The sequence below is a fragment of the Diabrotica undecimpunctata genome, chromosome 9 (genome assembly GCF_040954645.1).
Source record: "Diabrotica undecimpunctata isolate CICGRU chromosome 9, icDiaUnde3, whole genome shotgun sequence".
NCBI lineage: Eukaryota > Metazoa > Arthropoda > Insecta > Coleoptera > Chrysomelidae > Diabrotica > Diabrotica undecimpunctata.
The window spans coordinates 85,364,386-85,385,703 of NC_092811.1; the positions used below are offsets into that span (position 1 = coordinate 85,364,386).

Consider the following 21,318-nt stretch of genomic DNA (forward strand, 5'->3'; position numbering starts at 1 on the left):
TGGGAGTATAGCAGGGTAGTCTGCTATATCTAGGGCCTACGGTAACAAGGAAGGTAACATGGCCAGTGCTACGCTTCAACCGCCTATTATTACCCCTGGTTTTACCCAAGGTACTCATTTTATCAGGCTGAGTCGACCTGGGGCCTATAGACATTTTTAAAAATATCTAGTTGTTCTTGCCGGCGGTAGGATTCGAACTCCGGACCACCGGCATGTGAGGCAAGCATCCTACCGCTTGCGCTACGCAGGCCCTCTCTGTACTATTTACGCAATGAAAATAAAGTTAAAACTTTTAACAATAATAAATATTTAATAAATAGTATATTTTGTAAATCTTTTATCTTAAACAATACAAAAAATATATACAATAGTTTTTTTTTATTAATATGGAGAATATTTTAATACATTTTTTTAATTCTTTTTCTTAACATCATCACCTTCCGGATTTTGGTGTTTTGTAAACGTTAGGAATACCTAAAACACAAGAGATACGAAACGTTAATAAAAAATAAAATCGACAATTTTTATGAAGTTTTTAAGGAACAGCACAATAACAGTTAACATTAAACATTAAAAACAATAACAGTATTACAGGCTAGTAAATCGTGGAAAGGAATATAATGTGAAAATAATAAGTAATTCTAAAATTAAAACTCATTGGAAACTATCTATGAAAAACTAAAATATGTAACTATAAAACACTGAAAACTTCGTTTTCAAAACTTTCACTAAATTTAACAAAAATCAATTTAAAAGTTTTTGGATAAGCAGCGTCAGTAGTTTTGAAATTATCTAAAAGAATTGCAGTACCAAATTGCAATTGTTGCTGCATAAAAATATTTATGCTACTTGTACAGCAAGAGGAGATAGGTTTAGTAAACCGCCCTTGTTGCTTGAAAAAGAGATTTTAAAGAAAGGTCGTGGATTTTCCTTACAATATGTAAGTGGTGATGGAGAAGTTGTTCTCACTCAGTGGTTTGACAATAATAGTGTTATCATGGCATCTAATTTTATGGGTATAAGAAAGAAAGATGAATATAAACGGTGGGACAAAAATAAGAAACAATGTATTTATGTGAAACGACCTGAAGTAATTAGAAAATACAACCAACATATGGGCGGCGTTGATAAATGCGACTTTTTGATTACTTTATACAGAACCTTTATTCGTTTCAGGAAGTGGACACTTCGTATGTTTACACATAGTATCGATATCGCCTGTTCTAACGCCTGGCTGGAATACAGGCAAAAGGCGATTGATTTAGGTATTCCGGACAAGAAAATATTTGATTTGGTTCATTTTAGGGCATACGTCGCTAAAGTTTTGATAAAATCAGACAAAGTGTTCTCCAGAAAACGGGGACGTCCTTTGAATACAAGAGAATTGACGTCATCTCCGTCACTGAAAAAACAAAAAACAGAAAGTAGACCAGCAGCAGAAGTAAAGCTGGATGGATTTGGCCATTTGCCAATTATAGATGACAAATCCTTTTCTTCTAGGTGCAAATTCCCTAAATGTGGTTCTAGAACCAATTTCGTGTGTAAAAAGTGGAATATACACTTATGTATTTCAAAAAAACAACTGTTTTATGTTATATCACATAAATAAATAATTAGTTGCAGATATATGATTTTTAATTGTATTTTGTTTTCTTAAGTCGTAAGAGCTACTACAGTTTACTCACATTGTGCAATATATTATACATCGTTTGTTCACAATGTACAATATACTGTACAATTCACATTCCTTAAAAGGGGTAACAGAAAATTATTTTGAGTAGGCCAAAAATTTTTAAAAAATTTAAAAAATATTCCAAATATAAAGAAACTAATTTCAAATTTTTATCTTAAAAAACAAAAATGCATGAGCGAAAGGGTTAAACACATTACGTTTCAGTGCGTTGCTATTGCATGCCAATTATTCAGTCGACGATTAACCACCCGTAAAGAATAATAACTTAATCGAAGAAAAAAGATGAACTATAAGAAAATAGTTTTTACCTGTTCTAGACTACTTTGTCCCAAAGAATAGTCTTCGATATTCAGATCACTTCGCTTGGCCCTTTCTAATATACCAAACATAGTTGACCACGCCAGTGAAGTGTCCGTTATATAATAATATAATAATTCTTGATGTTTCTCTCTAAGATTGGCATGCGGAAAATTATCCTTGATATACTTTTCTATTGGTTCTGTATCTGCATGTACCAGGCCAGCGCTCTCTGGTAATTTTTTTAGTTTTATGGTTAAGGTGTATCCTTCGGCAAATTTATTTTTAAGATGCTGTGTGGATCCAAGGCATTTGAAATTACCGTTCACCATAATGGCTATTCGAGTACACAAGGCTTCACATTCTTCCATGCTGTGAGAAGTTAAAACAATACACTTGCCGTTGTCTCGAATTTTGCATAAGGAATCCCACAGGTACCGTTTCGTTGCTGGATCCATACCTGTAAAGAGTTAAGAATTATTAGTTGGTAAATTATTAAAATGTTGATAAATTTTGTAAAGTTGTGTTCCTCCAAGCTCCGATAAAATATCAAATTTAGTGGTCATAAATTTTTAATTTCTGAATCCACAAAACAGTTGTCTCGCATTTCGAGACATAAAAATAACACTAAGTGCTTAACGATAAGCTATTATAGGCCAGTCAATAGTGTATCAAATTTTGACTAAATTAGATAAATTTGGTTTAGTACATTTGTAGCAATAATAATTTCCTTTAAAATAAAAAGTATAAAAATTTTCTAATAACTCCTGGACTATATACATAAATCTGTTTGTCTTTATTTACAGTCAAATCCCCCAAAGAAAAAATCGAGTTACGAAGTTAAAATACTCAATATAATACGTGTAAAGAGTTATTTTGATACAAGGTTAAATCCCCTGTTTGCCAAGAAATTTTGTTGCGAGAACAGGTTATATTTGAAAAGGGTGGCCAAGATACAGAAAGATCGGCCGAGGGGAATTGAAGGCAGGTTTGAAGAGTGGCTTGAAGGAAAAGAAGGTTTGAAGAGACCATCGAAGGGAACGGGTCATTGTTATGTGGTGAGAAAAAAAGCCGGTATAGTTTGCAGGAAATAAGTGGAATTTATTCTTGTGTAATATGTCAGATTTAGAAGAGTAACCACTTGTTCGATGTTTAAAAGATTTGTGTGAATATCTGAAAAGTAAATAAGATGGTTTCCGTTTTCAAGATTTGAGTAAGTGCCCCCTTCAACCTCGTTTTGTTCCTGTTTTGTTCCTGGAGCAGCTTCGTATTTGAATGTGCCAGTTTCCACTTCAAATAGATGTGGTTTTTTTGATCGTGTCCAGAGAGTTTAACCCCAGAAATGTTAGCAATAATCCCAGAAGTTTCAGTACTTATTTTATGTGAATAAAAGGTAACATTTTGTGTTTAATTTCTATAGTAAAATAGACCTTTTCTTTTAAATAACAATAATTGATTTCATAACAATTTAAATAGGATAATATATTAATTTTATTTGTCTGATTATTTTGTTTGTATTTATTTTAGAAAAATCTCCTAACCTTTTCTGTGTTTACCTTTTTTAGGAAGGAAGAGCCTTTTTTTCTTCTATCCTCCAACAAGATTAGGATGCTTCAAAGCGGCGCCCTTATTCCAAATTGCTAGAAGCCCTTCCTTGTTGTCTTATTGACCAGTTGCCCAGGAGATTTATGTAAGTATCCCTTTGTTTCATTTTCTGGTAGTTACCCCAATCCTACACCCTTGTCATTCACTTACCCACGACCCCAGCTCTCCAGTTAACCCCTGAGTGTCAACCCTCTAAGTTTTTGTCCCCAATTTTCTACCCCCATAATCTTACCCTATGGTAGGCAAAATATTTCGTTACACATTATTTCAATAAAAAATATCACCAAGTGCAGATAATCACAAATGTATCCAGGTTTTGATTTTGTAGTTTCGGGAGAGGGGTTCAAAAAAAATAGTACATAAAATAATTTTAAATTTATAGAGAAAAATAATAGAAGTGAAAAGCATAGATACAGAACAAAGCTCCTAAAAGGAATTGTGAAAGTCCTATAGGTTATAGGCTAAATAAAAAAATCCGGTTCTTTTATCTGGTACACATTTCAGAATTAATGTTCTATAATTTTTGTATCCCATAGTAAATGTTCATAAGAGCTAAGCCGTTCAGTCTGTGTCCACTCGTTGTGTTACGCAAGTAGTCTTTAAGTCTTATCAGGCTTGATAAGACTAGGGTAGTACTTGAATCAGGTATGGTGGCCTATATTTGCAATAATGCATAAATATTTGGTATAGTTTTTGGTGTCACTTATCTAAAAAATTCTAGAGCTGATTTTATAGAAGGTGAGGTGAGAGTCAGCTGCTTTTCACACTTTAATTTATGATTTGACGACAGATGTACTTTTTTAAGGCAGCACTGGCGAATACATAAAAATACCTCTTTTATTTTACAATAGGCTGCAAAATTTAAAGGTATTACACTAGAAAGTGCCGATACTAATTTACCGACATTAATTTATTGTATTTTGTTAACTTCTAAATTAATGATTTAATTGTATTGTTGATAAACAAAACGAATAAATTTATTGTGTAATATATTATACATATTACTAATATACTAATGTATTAGTATATCCTACGAAAGAAAATAAAAGCGACTCGATACGTCACATAAGCAGTATACCACCATTTTATTCAAACAACCAGCATTTGCTTCTTCATGAAGATAGAGGTACCCTTGGTCAACTTTGTATTTAGATCTTAATGAAATGAAAACAAGAAAAGCCACTGGCTTTGATGGCATTCATGCTGAGTTTCTAAAGCACATTGACAGATTTACTAATTACCGACCAGTTGTACCGACACAATAATACTCCAACATATATCTGTAAAATAAGCAGAATTTTGACCAAAACGCAGCTGCAAAAATCTAGCATTAACTTTATACGTAGAAACAAACTTTTATAAACAACTAAAAATATCCACTACTTTTATTGATTTATTAGCAGCGTACGATAGCGTGTGGAGACAAGGGGTAATATATAAATTATTCCAAGCGATTTTATGCAGAAAGATCACTTTTGTCATTAGTGCTATACCATGAAGCAGAAGTTTCCAAGTCATCAAGGACGATAAGACTAGTATCCAAATAAAACTGAACAATGGCCTCCCGCAAATATCGATGCTACCCCCCTCCCTACTCTTTAGCCTTTATACAGCTGACTATCAGCACTAATCCACATACCACCCTCACATGTCCTCCGAGAACAGGCCGTTGTCAGGGACTATAGAAAAATTAAGGTTGATCCTATGCTCCACTCCCACGTTGATATCACCTGTAAAGACATAAGTAGGCTTCGCTTACGAAATAAGAGATAGAAATAAGATAAGAAAGAAATAACCCTCTAAATGCTGTACGAAGTCTAATTGAAAGGAACTTCAAGATAACCATCCGTTGGAGAGAAAATTGGGAGAAGAATGCACCGCCTGACACCCGGAATATGCCATGTATTACAAGCAAGCCAGAGGCTTTCGACCAACCAAGAAAATTCTGAGCTACACTGAACAAAATAAGAACAAACTGTGGCAGATGCTCCGACTTACATTTTAAGTGGGGCGAAATGCTCTCTCCAAACTGCGATTGGGGAGCTGAAAGACAAATGAGTAAACACCTAGTGGAGGATTGCCTGGTCACATCCTACAATAGCAATTTGTGACCAAAAAGTAATCAATTGAATATATTTTTTAACTAAATGTTTATAAAAATTAATTATTGGCTTGTATTCTTTATAATATATTGTCCTCTTTTATTTTTTTTAATGTATTGTCCTCTTTATTTGTACACAAAGGTTAACTTGGATGTAGCCACACGCTTAATAAATAAATAACTTTGTCTCAAAAGTTACACATTAGTCACGTAGCTGAATGCTGTTATAAAGTCTGTCTTAATTGCCTGTAGTTGCCTTGATAGCGACAATGTATAGCTTATAACTTTTAAAGAATCACAAGGCACATAATAAAATTCTTAGATTGAAGTATGTCAAGATTATTGTTGTGATGTTTCTTTATTGTGGCTACATTTGAGTTTTTCGGGAGCATCACAATCGCTGAATAAATGTTCTTGAATTTAAAAATGGTTTCATACTTGTGAACTCATCGTGTTTCGCACATCGCAAGCAGGCTTTTTTAACGAATCCTAAATATATTTTTTTCAAATTTGTGCTGAATGTCTAAAGTAGGAACCAACAGATTATACAATTCTAATGCAATTTCGCAAATCTGCTTGAGAACATGGGTCAGCAGTACAGTGCACTACAATGCACATAAAGAACAAAAGGACATTCTTGACGAATATACGCTTGGACACCGTACAAATACCCAGTTATACGGGGTATAGAGAGGCTGCAGCCCCACCGTAACCTTAACCAATCACATAAGAACATTTAAGTTTATGCTTTTTCAGAGCTGTAGCTTGATTAAAATGATTTAAATTTTATGGTAAACTTAAAAAATAAAAAACTTAATAAAACTCGTCATGTTGTTAATGAGAATAAGTATAAAATTTAATAGAAAAAAAACAAACCTGTTATTGAAGCTAACAACTAGACGAAAAAGAATGTAATGTAAGAATGTAAAAAATAATAACATACCTGTTGTAGGTTCGTCTAAAAATAGTACTGGCGGATCCCCTATCAATGACAAAACAGTACTAAGCTTTCTCTTATTTCCACCGCTCATCTCCTTTACTTTCTTGTCCAAATGACGATGGAAATCGAAGTCTCGAGACAAAAAATTGGCAATTCTTTGGGTTCTTTTAAATTCTATTCCTCTGAGTAGGCAGTACATCATAATTGTCTCTCTTGCTGTCATGTCATCTAGTAAAGCGTCAAATTGAGGACAGTAGCCGATGTTTCGTTGTACTTGCTTTAGTTGAGTTTTAACACTCTTTCCGTCAATCTAGAATATGAATATGTCGTGTTAATATCTCCGAATAAAAGTAATGTTACAACAAAAAGTTGTAAAGCGTAAAAATCCAACGCTGCGCAAAACTTTATTAATAAATATAATATTGTATATACAATGAAAAAGCTGCTACGAATAAATATAAAGGCACTTAAAAACAATTAAAAAAGCTTAAGTAGGAGGTAGCCAATATAACGAATAAACAAGGAAATATAAGGCATGTAACAGCTAGCCAAGATTTGTGAATACCCGACGGCCTGTTGAAAAGCGGAGACATAAAAAATGAAACGTTGTAACTGTGACAAAATGACATTATGATACTAATGTTTAAAAGACTTAACGTACAGGGATGTGCGAGATTTTACGTTATAAAATTAAATAAATAGAATCAAACTATATAGAAAAATCAAAGATAGCAGCATGCAATAGGGGTATATAAGCGTATCTTTGTCTCTATTTGTCCGATTTCTAACGTTTGTGGTGTCACGTAAAAGAGTTTAACAAATAGAATAAAATGATAAGGAAAAACTTAACATAGCAGTATGCCAAAGGAGCCTTAAGCTTATAATATGCAAATAAATAAATAAGATGATGCAGAACAATTGGTGTCATGCTTAAAAATCAGATATCACAAGAATGACATATTAAATGAGATTTTTTGGTGAAACGTAACATATATAATCGAAATAGACCTCCACTAAACGCTAACTAATATATACAGGTCGAACGTATACTTTCATATTATCAAAGAATAATCACTTAGTTCTTGTGAGTTGCGTACTATATTTTCTCTTATGTAGTTATGTTTATGTGTACGATATGTTTATGTGATATGTGACACACCACGGCATATATGTGAAACGAAATATTTACAGAGCTTATTTAACTTACATCCTTTTATAATATTATGAACTTAAATCCTCTAATATTATTATTTAACTTTAATCCCCTTATAATAGATATCTTATAAGTCTGACGTCAGAGGTTAAAAATATAATATTTTATTAACCCTACCAGGCGTTACGATGGGAGTAATAGGCGTAAAAATACGTATTCAGCACCTTTATGGCATGATGTTTAATTTTGTCATATGACACCTATCTATACGTTAAAGCGTTTAGGTGATATAAGCTTACGGTCTTTATGGCATTCCGCCATGTTTGATTTTTATTTTTTCATTGTATTCTATTCGCTAGATCTTGTCATATGACAAATCGCACAGTCCTGTGTGTTAAGTCGTTTAAGCACTATAAGCTTAAGGTCCTTTTGACAATTCACCCTCTAGTCCCAACCCTTTATTATTTATTTCTTGAGCTACTCTCTTTTCAACTACCCCTCATAAGTCACGGTCCAACTCGCCGTTCTACCCCCACCACAAAACGCTCAACAAATTATCAGAATGAACCTTAGATTTTGGTGGAGGCACTGTTAATTCCTACAGCGATTCCACCAAATCGGAGTGTGTTAGGTAGTAGTTCTCTTTAGGGATGAGAAAAACTTACCGGTTTTAACCGAAAACCGGTTTTTTATTTTTAAAGTAAAAACCGGTTATTAGGTTTTTACGGTGATTGGGAAAAAAAATTAGATTGAGTATTATTTTGGATCTCAATCATAATTATTATTCTCAAGTAATTATTCCAAACAAAACCATAACTCAAATTTTATTTTATTTTATAAATACAGAAGCAAACTGAAAGTGCAAACTTGTAACCTATTGTAATAAAAAAACCGAAAACCGGTTTTTGCAAAAACCGGTTTTTTTTGGCCGGTTATAACCGCCAGGTTAAACCGTAAGCAAAAATACCGGTATAACCGAAAACCGGTGTTTTGTCAAAAACCGCCATCACTAGTTCTCTTGTATCTACTTTACTTGACATACAATCACATGAAAAATTGAAAGCATACTCAGTGACACTATTTTCGAAACCATACCACTTAAATAATTGAACTTAGGGACTTTTAAATTTTTTTTATACAGGTTTGGAATAAAGTATATAACAAACTTAATATAAACAAAAAATATTCTATTCATGAAACTTTGCATGCAACTACAACAACAGCATACATATGAGCCATATTTTTTGTTACTACTCTACTTCTGGTTTCACTGAAATAAATGAATGTTTTTACCTTGTTTAGGTTATGAAGCCTCTTCAAGGCTGGATTTTTTTTATTGGGAAAACGTCAATTTGCATATTGTTGTTCTCCGAAACTAAGTGTTGGCTGTAAAGCAGTAGTGTCAGAAGGATTTCCTGCTTTTGGGTGTCAGTTGGACCAAGCCCGCTACTAAGTACAAGAAGGCCACAGCGGATAGCTGTGGCTGTGTCCTCACCTAGGATCAGCTGTCGTTTTGCAATAAGATTGGAAATCCACAGAAAACCAATCTCTCCCTGTTCTTGTGATTCTAAATGCGAATCTTGAGAAGTATACGAGGTGCTCACTGTTTGGTGTTTAGTGTGTGTGATTGTGCGGGGTTTTGTAGTTATTAGTTTTGTGTTGTTAACTTGTTTCTTTTTTTATTACTTGTATGTTTATGATTTGTGAGCTTGGGTGGAGGTAAATTTTATGTGTAAGTAAATGATAAGTTTATATATGAATAATGAATGTGTTTGTTGTATTGTGTGTTTATGTGCGGAGTTGAGTGAAGGTTTGGATTATGAAATTGCTATAGCAGGAGGTTGATATGGCATACCCATACAATGCATTGGACATTTGATTTAAATAGCGGATTGGGTCACTCGTCTTTTCAGGAAAGACATTGAAGAGGATCATAGATGTAAAGTGGATTAAGAATTTTATGTCCTAGGATAGGTTGTATGAGGGGCTTTGCTTGAAAGTGTGTACGGGTTGTGTTTGTTTTGTGTCTTTTGGTTGAATTCCCCGGTTTGGGCATTTTTGTGAAAATGCCGGGTAGCCTTTATTACAGTTGGGACATTTGGGAACACCTATCGTGGGACATGCAGTAGACCTGTGTTGTTGTCCACAATATGGACAGATAATTGATTTTTCGAGGCATTCGTTGCTAAGGTATCCGCTTTTACAACATCTCGAACAGTATTTTAATAGAACCGGAAATTTCACAGCAAATATCCTCAACTTATTTATTTTAAATGGCAAATCCTGTATATTTATTAAGATTTTAAAAGAACTTGTTATTCGTAATTTTTACATACCAAGTCTAGTAACAAATTTGTTAAAACAAGTAATATATTTACTTTACGGTTAAACAATAGCTCAATTTATTTACTAAGACCAATGAGAATCACAATTAAAAAAAAAATACTCCAAATGTACAAAATTCTCGCCATTCACCTCCTGACAAGGTGCAACTATATTATTTAATTTAAAAGTCACTCTTTCCTAGATTTCTTTGCGTATTAGTTCTAACTCATCAATAATTCTTTTTTAAATCTTGCAAACATGTAAACTTTTGCGAGCATTCTGAACATTTGAAGTGATGTTTTTAAATTATTATTCTCATTGGCAACAGTACATTTTCTGTAACGGCAAAGTGATTTGTTTCTGGTTTTAACAAATTTTTTTTACCAAACTTGGTATATCTCAATTAGAAATAACAAATATTTTTTTATCTGCAAAAATATACAGGGTGTCCCATTTAAAGTAAATAAGTTAAGGGTATTTTCAGCAAAACCGGAAGTGAAGCAATAATAAATAATATTGCATTGGATGCGTTGTATGTCATTTTACTTGAACGCAAAGTTTCATGAATAATGTGTTTTTCATTTCAAAGATATTAGGTTTATACTTCATCCCAACCCTGTAAAATAGTGACTATGATATATGACAGATGATACCTTATTTAATAGCTAGTAGCTGAATTTTTTAGCTAATATATCACACCGATGGTTTTAAAGAATTGAATAAACAAATAAAGAACGGAGTAAACAAAGATTTAAGGATCTATTAAAAACAAGATAAAAACGAGAAAAAATAATATAAAAGAAGCGAGGCCTGAAATGCTTAAGATCAAACTTAGGAAAGCCTATAATAATCTCATTGAACGATAAAGATGGAAAAAATAAGAGAAAAGAACGAAATCCTAAAAGTTACTCAAATATTTTGACGTGATTTATATTTCTCTAACAAAAACCCAAATAACATTGCAAAGGAAAATCTTAAGAGAAAGATAACGAATGTCAGCTTAGAAATACTCCCTAACATAGAATCCATCGAAATAAAACAAGCTATGGCACAACTAAAGAACAATAAGGCTCCGGGCCCAGATGGAATACTTGTAGAAATTTTTAAGGAGGGGAGTGAAATTATTTTTGAACAATTAAAAATTTTTTTCAACGAATTGTTTTAACATAAGAGAAGTCACAGATGATTGGAATGAAAGTTTGAGAATTCTTTGCTTCAAAAAAGGAGACAGTGGAGATCTGAAGAACTATAGGCCAATCTCTTTGTTGTCTCAAATGCACAAAATGTTTATGAGAGTAATAACTAACAGGTTAACATTAAAGCTCGATAGCTATTAACCGGTAGAGCAGGCAGAATTTCGAAAGGGTTACAGTACAGCGGATCATCTTGTTACAGTCAGAACGGTAACACAGAAAGCCAATGAATATCACTTGAACTTATACATTGGCTTCGTTGATTACGAAAAGGCATTCGACTCCATAGAACTTTGAGCAATAGAGAGAGCTGTGAACAATTGCAAGATAGACTCCCGATACAGAATGCTCATAGATAATATTTACAAAAAAGCGACAATGAAAATACAAATAGATGCGAAAACCAAAGCTATACCAATCAACAGAGGAGTTCTCCAGAGAGATGTTATCTCACCAAAGCTATTCCCATTTGGACTGGAAGACGTGTTCAAAGACAACTGGGCAGAGAATGGAATAAATGTTAATGGAAAAAACTGAGTCATTTGAGATACGCTGGTGACATTGTAATATTCGCTATTATAAGTTTCGAAGACCTAAAGACCATGATGACGCAACTATTTCAAGCTTCGGAAAAAGTAGCTCTTAAGATGAGCTTGGAAAAAATAAAAATAATGACAAATACACGAAACATTAGAGAAATAACGTTGAACGATATAAATTAAGAGACAATAAGCGAATACATCTAACTGTTAGGTAGATGTATTTTAGAGACAGTAAGGTTGGCGTGGGCAGGATTTGGAAAACTGAATTGGATCTTGAAAAGCACTAAAATAGAACAATATTTAAAAACCAGAATTTACAATCAGTGTATCCTCCCCATACTCACGTACAGTTTACAGATGTGGACACTCACTAAGTCTTATATGGGTAAAATAGTAAAGGCACAAAGAGCGATGAAAAGATCATTGCTCGGGGTAAGACAAAACACAAATAAATGGATTAGAAGTAAAACCAAAGTGTAAGACTCAGAAGAACATGCTGCCAAATTAAAATGGAGCTTTGAAGGACACAATACCCGACTAAAGGATAAAAGATAGATCTACGAAATTAAACAATGGAGACATGGTTAGGACAGAAAAGCGGAGGAAGAATACAAATGAGATGGGCTGATGATACTAAGGAGATCGGAGGACACAACTGGAAGTAAGTGGCGCAAAATAGAAAACTCTGGGTTGATTTGGGGGAGGCCTATGTCCAAAGTTGAATTACTTAAGTGTGAAGAAAAAGAAGAATATCACTAAGTATGTTCCTAGATTTCTGTATGATTCTATTCCGCTGTGTTAAAATAACGACCGTGCAAAAATAATAGTCTCTAAATAAAAGAGTCCCTAATAAAAGAGTAAATAAAAGAGTCTCTAATAAAGATAACCTTTAACTTTTATTAAAAAACGTTTAAAATCTTTTTAGTTTTAGGTTACTACAACTATAGAAAGACACTACTTATAAATAATAATAAAAAAATAGTTACCCATGCATCACCGTAAGATACAGTTTCATCTCCGCTCATCATTTTAAATGTTGAAGTTTTTCCTGCACCATTTATACCCAACAAACCAAAGCACTCCGACTTCTCAATTCCAATGGACAAACCATTCACAGCTAAAAAGTTCTTATAGTATTTGGTTAAATCTTTTACGACTAAAATATTAGTTTGACGTATTTCGTGATCTGTTGCTATGTTAATCCTTTCCTTTTCTTTGGCGACGTCATCATCTTCGTCTTGAATGTAAATTGGTTGTTTCGGGAAGAATTTTTGGTTTATGTAGTACATTAGTCTGGCTATGAATTTGTATTCTATTATAAATAGCAATATGGTCCAAGCGACACCAGATATTAGTGAATACGTAACATTTTTGGCGATGCCATTATTATTCCATGAAAAGTAGTTTTCATTAAGATCTAAAAAAACAAGAATTTACTTATGTTATTTAGAGCGCTATATATATATATATATATATATATATATATATATATATATATATATATATATATATATATATTATCACGTATATACTATATTTCAAAAATAATACAAGGTAATTTCTTAAAGAAGACTTTAATTGGGTATGAATATTTTAGCACCCGTATTTGCCCTTCAATAGCAATATTATAGCTTTAGCTTCTATTTGGTCGTTTATTTCAATAAACAATTGTACACATCACCCGTATACCTTAAAACCTCTTCTACTTGCTTTTGTTAGGATAATAGCCATGGGAAATAAGCTTTTTTTCGTGACACTCGACCGGCCAGGCGGTGTCCTGCGGTTAATTGTTTGTACTTAATTAATTATTAACAAATTAAGGTCAGAAAAACGGTAAATTTTTGATTTTTTTGTCTATCAGCAAAAAGTAAAGCGTTTGATACAAATTTGAGAAAACAAGAAACTTATAAGTTATAAAAAACTTCAAAATGACGTTTTCTAAAAGTTCCTATTCTTATTTGTTGCTTAGAAAGTTGCAGCATAAATAAAAAATTTCGGTTTTTTATTAATGTTAATAACTTTTTAATAAAATAAACTTATAACCTTTATATTACACACAATGTTGGATTCTGTAGTGCTTAAAACAAGATTAAAATTTCAAGTCGGTCAGTTACTGTGACCAAATGCCCATCTTGGTAGTTAGTATTCGCCTCTGGTTGCGTTGAGTAACTGAGTTACCGTTGCTAACTACCCATCTTCCTGTCTTTTGTTTTCTCTTTTTTTCTTTTTGTTTCTCCTGAAGAAGCTACATACAATTGTAGCGAAACGTCGAGATGAACCCACTTTTGGGTCACTCACAAATGACACGGTCCAAACCCGGAAGACGAATAAACTATAATTCTGACTCTGGCCGTGGAAGCCTACGATTTCATTTAACTTAATCTTTCATCTTATATTTTTTGTTTTCTTTTACATCTGATGTTCAACCTTTTAAAAAATGGCCTCGAAAAAGGCTATAATTGTTTCTTTTGGCTATTTTAGTAGTTTATTTGCTCTTTAAGTTTAAAGTAAGCGTTTTACATAAATATCGTAGGAATCATTTTTGACTTGAAATAACTCTCAAATTATTAAAAAAATTGTTATACATAAATAGGTTGCCATGAAAAATTTTTGCAAAACATTTGAGCATACCATATTGGCATTATAATAATATCGATTAGGTTTCAGTACGTAGATATGAAATTGAACTTTTTCGATAAAAGCCACACGTCTACCATGCTTAGCAAGAAATAAAACCTAGTATCTAACCTGGGACCAGAAAGGCGAAGAATTTCCTGGCTGAAAAATCTAAGCACGTTGTTCAATACAACAACCAGAAATTTTTTCAGAGCCGCAGTTTGCAAAACACATATTGCCATGATGGTCGCCAACATCCAAAACGGATGAGTAATACAAGAAGAAGATCTAATCGGGGATTATTTATTTTCCAAGCATTACATAAACCAATAATATTTTTAGAAATAGTTGAATAGGATACTTTATTTTTTTTATAAAATCTTTTATAAATAAAATATTTATGAAGTTTATTAAAGCAGTATGTATATATTAATAAATATTTATTTTTTACAATAAAAATTACCTCAAATATTCCTAAGAAAAAAATAAAAACTGAAAAAAAATGTTTAAACATATTATATGGTTTATTTAACAACATAATTATTTAAATAATACATATTTGTAATGTACGCAAAAAGTAAACACAAATTAAAAAATAAACATCGAAATCTATAAACAAGAAACAGAGATACAGTTAACAGCTCCTTCCCCCTCCTGCGCTATCATTCGTTTCAAAGCTGACCAATTTTGAGGACCACGATTTGTGAACGATTCCATTAAAATGCACTTTTTCGAATTTTTTACGTTAATCTAAAGTATGTTCTTTTAGATGAATCTAATTGGGTTTCTTAATCGTTATAAACAAAGCTATTATCAATTTATAAAAAGGCACTAACTTCGTGTCAAAGTGTTAGGTCAACATTTTTCCTTTTAAATTTGTAAAAAAGTATGAAAATATCAGTTTTTTTGTAGTCAATGGTTGAAAAATTATTCTAATTGTTTAACATAATTGACATGTGTTTGCCAAATTATTTTGCAATATTTAAAATTATTTTTGAAAGAATGAAATAGATTATATCTTAACGAAGAATAGAAACCTAGTAGAAGACGTATCAGTATTAAATCAATTTGACCTAGGAAGCGATCATAGACTAATAAGAACAAAACTAATAATTAACAAAAAACTAGAAAGAAACAGAATACATGAAAAAAGATACAAATGGACATCTGAAGAAATCAAAAATAGTAAATTTATTAAAAAGATAGCGCATGCATTAAATCAAGTTAGCATGCAGCAGATAAACTCCAATGATATTGATGATTTGAATAACCTTATTACCGAAACAGTGAATAAAAGCCTTCTGCAACTGAAAAAACCAAAAACAACATACAATGAATTAGACAAAGAAATATTACAACAAATAAAGAGAAGGAAGATCTTAAATAAATCTAACAAAAGGGGAACCGACGAATATAGAGAACTTAATAGGCAGATTAGAAAAGGAATCAGACAACAAAAACGAAAAGAAAACGAAAAATTAATAACAACAACTATTGAAAAAAATAAGAATATGAAATGCCTCAGACCGACACTAGGACGACGTCAGATGATATCATTAATGGGAAAAGACGAAAATGAAATCACAAATAGAGAAAACATACTGACACGAATAGAAGAATTTTACACAGAACTTTACAGAACACATCAACAAGATGATGAGATGAGACAAGCACGGAAATTATAAAAAATTGTTGGATCAAAAATAATGCCAAAAGTAACAATTTCAGAGGTAACTTACTACAGCATTGGAAAATATGAAGAGAAATAAAGCTGCAGGAGAAGATAATATTACCACAGATATGATATTAGAAGGAGAAAAGGAACTAATTGCAATTGTAACTAAGCTTGCGGACAGTTGTTTACATCAGGGCAAAGTCCCTAAGAACTAGAACAACTCTAAAGTAATCTTATTACACAAGAAAGGTGATAGTCGAAAATTGGAAAACTACAGACCCATCAGCCTACTGTCACACCTGTTTAAAATACTCACCAAAGTCATAACTACTTGATTAACAAGGAAATTAGACGAATACCAACCATATGAACAGACAGGTTTTAGAAAAGCCTATTCAACTTCTGATCACCTATTAACCACAAAAATATTAATAGAAAAATGTAACGAATACAAGTTTCCAGTTTTCCTAGCATGTGTAGACTACGAAAAAGCTTTCGACCCATAGAACACACGGCCGTAATAAACGCAATGCGAAATTGTAGAATAGACAGCAGATATATTAACTTAATAAAAGAAACTATGAACCAAGCTACAGCTACATACTACCTAAATGAAAATGAATACACGAATCCTGTACCATTAAACAGGGGAGTCAAACAGGGAGATACTTTATCACCCAAACTGTCCACCTTAGTTTTGGAGGACGTTTTTAAAAACCTAAATTGGAAATATAAGGAAATAAACATAAATGGCCGCTACCTCAGTAATCTACGATTTGCAGATGACATAATCCTGATAGCTACTGACCTACAAGAAATGTAAACCATGCTTTTAGAACTACATACCGAATCTTCTAAAATAGGACTGAAAATGAATTTAAACAAAACAAAAGTCATGCACTCCGAAGACACCGTGACAATAATAAAAAAGTTGAAGAATATATATACTTAGGACAAAAAATAATACTAAATAGAGAAATTCAAACTGAAGAAATAAAAAGAAGAAGAAAGTTAGCTTGGGCAGCATTCGGTAAACTGAACTATATACTCAAAAATCAACAAATTCAATTACATCTTCGATCTAAAGTTTTTAATGCATGCATTATTCCGATATTAACTTATGCGGCACAAACATGGACACTCACAAAAAAGAATATGAATATACTTAGAGTCACTCAACACGCGATGGAAAGAGCAATGCTAGGTATATCACTTAAGGACAAGAACACAAACACATGGATAAGACAGAAAACCAAAGTCACCGATGTGGTGCAAAAATCATTAAAGTTGAAATGGGAATACGCTGGACATGTAGCTAGGAGCGATCTAAACAAATGGCACAGATCAATTTTAACCTGGAGACCATACCAACACAAAAGACCCAGAGGCAGACCTCCTATGAGATGGACAGATGATCTGAAAAGGACTGCCGGGAAAAATTGGCTACAAGTAGCGTACAATAAAAAACAATGAAAAGGAAGACTTGAAGAGGCTTATGTTCAGATGTGGACGTGAATGGCTAGACGAAGAAGAAGAAGAAGAAAATTATTTTTCCTACTTTCCTAATTTTTTTTTCATAATATTAATAGAATAAATCTTCTTTTAGAATCCATCTATATATTTAATGTACCTATTTAATTTTCTGACTTATATTGTTGCAAAAAAAATTTAATTTGGGATAAACAAATTAAATAACTTTTAAACTCTTTGACCGATCGACTTGAAATTTTAATTTTATTTTAAGCAACACAAGACCTAACACTGTGTGTAATATAGAGGTTAGAAGTTTATTATAAAAAAGTTATTAACATTTATAAAAATACGAAATTTATGACTTATTTTGCAACTTTCTAAGCAACAAATAAGGATAGGAACGTTTAAAAAACGCCATTTTGAAGGTTTTTATATGATTTGTAAGTTTCTTCTCTTCTCAAATTTGTTATAAACGCTATACTTTTTGCCGAAAAATATACGAAAAAAGCAAACATTTACCGTTTATTAACCTTAATTTGTTAATAATTAAGTAAGTCCTGAAAATCAACTGCAGAAAACATAGGTTCTTGTTATAGAAGTCCATATTGCTCAAAACAATTGTCGGTTGCCTGGAAGAACAAGTGTCACAAATAGGGTACTTTTTTTGCTTATTTCCCTGGTCTATAATGGACCATGAGGTAAGTAAACATGTCACAGATGTATAACAAGGAATTAATTTAATTGGTTGTAACTTTGTATAATAGTTTTGTAAATAGAAACTGATTTTATCGAATGTCGAATCAACTTGCGATTTTAGACCAGTCAAAAAATTCAATATAGACCGTTAATCACGTAACGAATAATACCATTGAGAGTATAACTTGAAATATCGTCTAGAGTAATAAGAAAGTAATAAGAAAGAAATATGGAAAGTAACTATATATTAAGTGTTAAAAGAGAAATAATCGGCTGATGTAACCTCATTTAAACCGAGCTCAGGGAAACCAAAATTATTAAAAATTGCGTTGGGTGATTGTTTAAAAAATACTATCTGTAGGATAACCTATTCATTTTTTCAAAACGCCAACCAACCAACAATTACCGATATACCCTAAAACCTTGTCTACCTACTATTATTAGAATATTGGTCGCTGCGGTAAATAAACAGGTCATAGATGTCCATAAATGAATTACATTAATTTGTTGTGGTCGTTTAATATAATTAGAGTAGTTCTGTACTCATGATCCAGCCTTCTACGTCCAAAGTCAAACATGGGCCTTCCCTAGTTTCTTCCACTTCTCTCAGTCTTAAGTTTCCTGCAGCCAATTCTCAGCGATTTTTTTAAAGTCGTCTGTTTATTATGTAGGTGATCTACTTCTGCGTTTTCTGTCACCTCGTGGTCTTCACACTGTAATTTTTTGAGTCCACCACACGTGACTTATTTCTACCACATGGCCCACCCAGTTACATTTCAGCCATGCTATACGATCTATAACATATGTGATGCCTGTTCTACTTATTCTTTTTTGTGTAGACTCTGTCTTTGAGAGTCAGTCAAAGTATCGAACGTCCTATTCGTCCTTGAGCTAATCTGAGTTTGGTTGCGGTAGCCTGGGTTAAGGAAAGTGTTTTGACGCTGTCAGTCATGACTGGAAGGATTGACCGAACGTCGTTTTTTTCAAATAATTTGGTATGTTGCCCTTGAAGATGTCTGATAGAGCTTCTTATGTGACCGATGCTAAAGTAACTTATATTTATTTATATTTATGAACTAATCCTGTTTCTTTGCAGTCGACTTTTCAGTTGGTACTAAATTTGTCATGTATTGTATCTTTTTAAACTTTAATTTCAAACCAACTTCATTACAGGCGGCCCCTAACTCAGTAAGCATAGTTTCAGTTTCTTTTAAGTTATTTGTTACCAGAACAATGTCGCCCGAAAATCGTAGATGCGAAAGCATTTTGCCGTCGATATTGATTCCTTTGGCTTCCTACTCCAATTTTTTGAAAGCATGTCCTAGAACTGCCGTGAAAAGTTTAGGAGATAACGTGCCTTCTTGTCCTATTCCTTTATTGATTTTTATACAGTTAATATCTTTTTGTAGTCTTACATTCATGGTTGCATTATTTATATATTCGTGGTAAGTTTGGAGTATCGATAACCTATGCGACTTTTTTTCAACTCTCTCATTAAGCTGTTAATTTCTATCGTGTCGAATACTTTACGATTATACGACGATAACAAAATAAAGTCGAAGAAGATAGTGAAATGGAAAAAAGAATCACTAAAGCAAGTAAAGCTGTAAGAGAATTAAATATAATGATCAAATCTAAGTTAATATCCAGGAATATGAACTTTAAAATTTACCAAACGTCTCCGTCCGGCTTGCGAAGATGAGAATACAGCCGGTGCAAGTTATCCCTGCCTGTCGTAAGAGGCGACTAATGAGAATGAATGCAGAATTGGAGAGTCGTTGTTCGAGCTGTCGGATGTGTAGAAGGGTACGCATGGCGCTTCGGCGTTACGGTCACCAGGTTACACTCCTAGTATCCGGTTTGAGCTTCCCGTGGGACCATTCTACTCTTATTCCTTAGAACCAAAATGAGGTTAAACGAACTGCGTCCCTTATACACCGTTTACCTATTAAGGGCGTGGAGCCCCATTAAGGGCGTGGAGTTACGGCACGTACCTACCTTGGAAGATTTATGAGTGGGAAAGGAGAGCTCCTCGGCGGCTACCTGTCTACGTGCGAGGTCGAGGCCTCGACCTGCGTTCACCTTTCCACCCCAGGGGATAACAGACGGGTGTTCATATCGCAACACAGGTACTATAGGGAGGGTGGAGCCCCATTACGCTCCTTGCAATGCGCCAGCCTCAAATGGTGTCAGACTCGTAGGGGTTAAACGCTAGCTAAAGGTCGTATGGCGAAGGATCAGGGAGACCTAAGTTCCGCCGGCATTTATTGGCGGGGGTATATGAATTTCTTTATGTCTAAGACGCATGTGCATTCCAATAAACTTTCTGTTGGCGGTATCGCTTCTCTAAACTTTGCATCTTCTTTCGCGATTTTTCGACCAATTTTATTCAATAACCATTCAAAATCAGTAGAATTCATTCTACAAAAATTTTGAAAAAGCTCGTATTCAATCTCAGATTATAGATCATTAAATAAGTTTATCGCTCTATACCGACTTCTACTTTTGAACAATGATGTTGTCCACCAGCGCCGTTTTTGTCGTTCTTTGGGGAGGTCTTTCACTGCTTCGGCCTCCGCCCCACTAATAATAAGATACAACGCACTTGCAATAATTATATCTTCATCAGATGTTATTTTTACAATTTACAACAAATAAATAACTACCGCGTCACGAATCGGCAAAAATACCCGCGAATCTGATCGAATGATTGCAAACGAATTTGTTTGCTATAATGTGGACGAAAGACCAAAGGGCTTCGGTCACATGCGTTAGCCATTCGTTCGCACAAGTGATTCGTAAAATCTTTTACATATTTATATATATTATATATATATATATATATATATATATATATATATATATATATATATATATATTAAATTGTAGTATCAGCAATCAGTATCAACATTTGTATTTGTTTGATTTTATTTAGGAGTTATGGTAACCACAATATTTTATAGAGTGAATTCCCATTGTACAATTTTTAGTGAGTAGGTTAAAATAAAC

At 33.1% G+C, this 21,318-nt stretch overlaps 1 protein-coding gene across 6 annotated transcripts in view; it reads right to left on the bottom strand.

The window, feature by feature from the left end:
- Nucleotides 1–290: 290 nt before the first annotated feature.
- LOC140450216 (phospholipid-transporting ATPase ABCA3-like) overlaps nucleotides 291–21,318 on the bottom strand; it is a 314,982-nt gene continuing 293,954 nt past the window's right edge. For all 6 annotated transcript variants that reach the window (XM_072543703.1, XM_072543702.1, XM_072543699.1 and 3 more), the window contains 4 exons: nucleotides 12,836–13,266; nucleotides 6,640–6,946; nucleotides 2,002–2,450; nucleotides 291–474 (listed from right to left, as the gene is read on the bottom strand). In XM_072543703.1, the coding sequence (XP_072399804.1) occupies nucleotides 412–474; nucleotides 2,002–2,450; nucleotides 6,640–6,946; nucleotides 12,836–13,266 (1,250 nt within the window). In that variant the 3' untranslated portion in view covers nucleotides 291–411. The remainder of the gene's footprint in view (nucleotides 475–2,001; nucleotides 2,451–6,639; nucleotides 6,947–12,835; nucleotides 13,267–21,318) is intronic.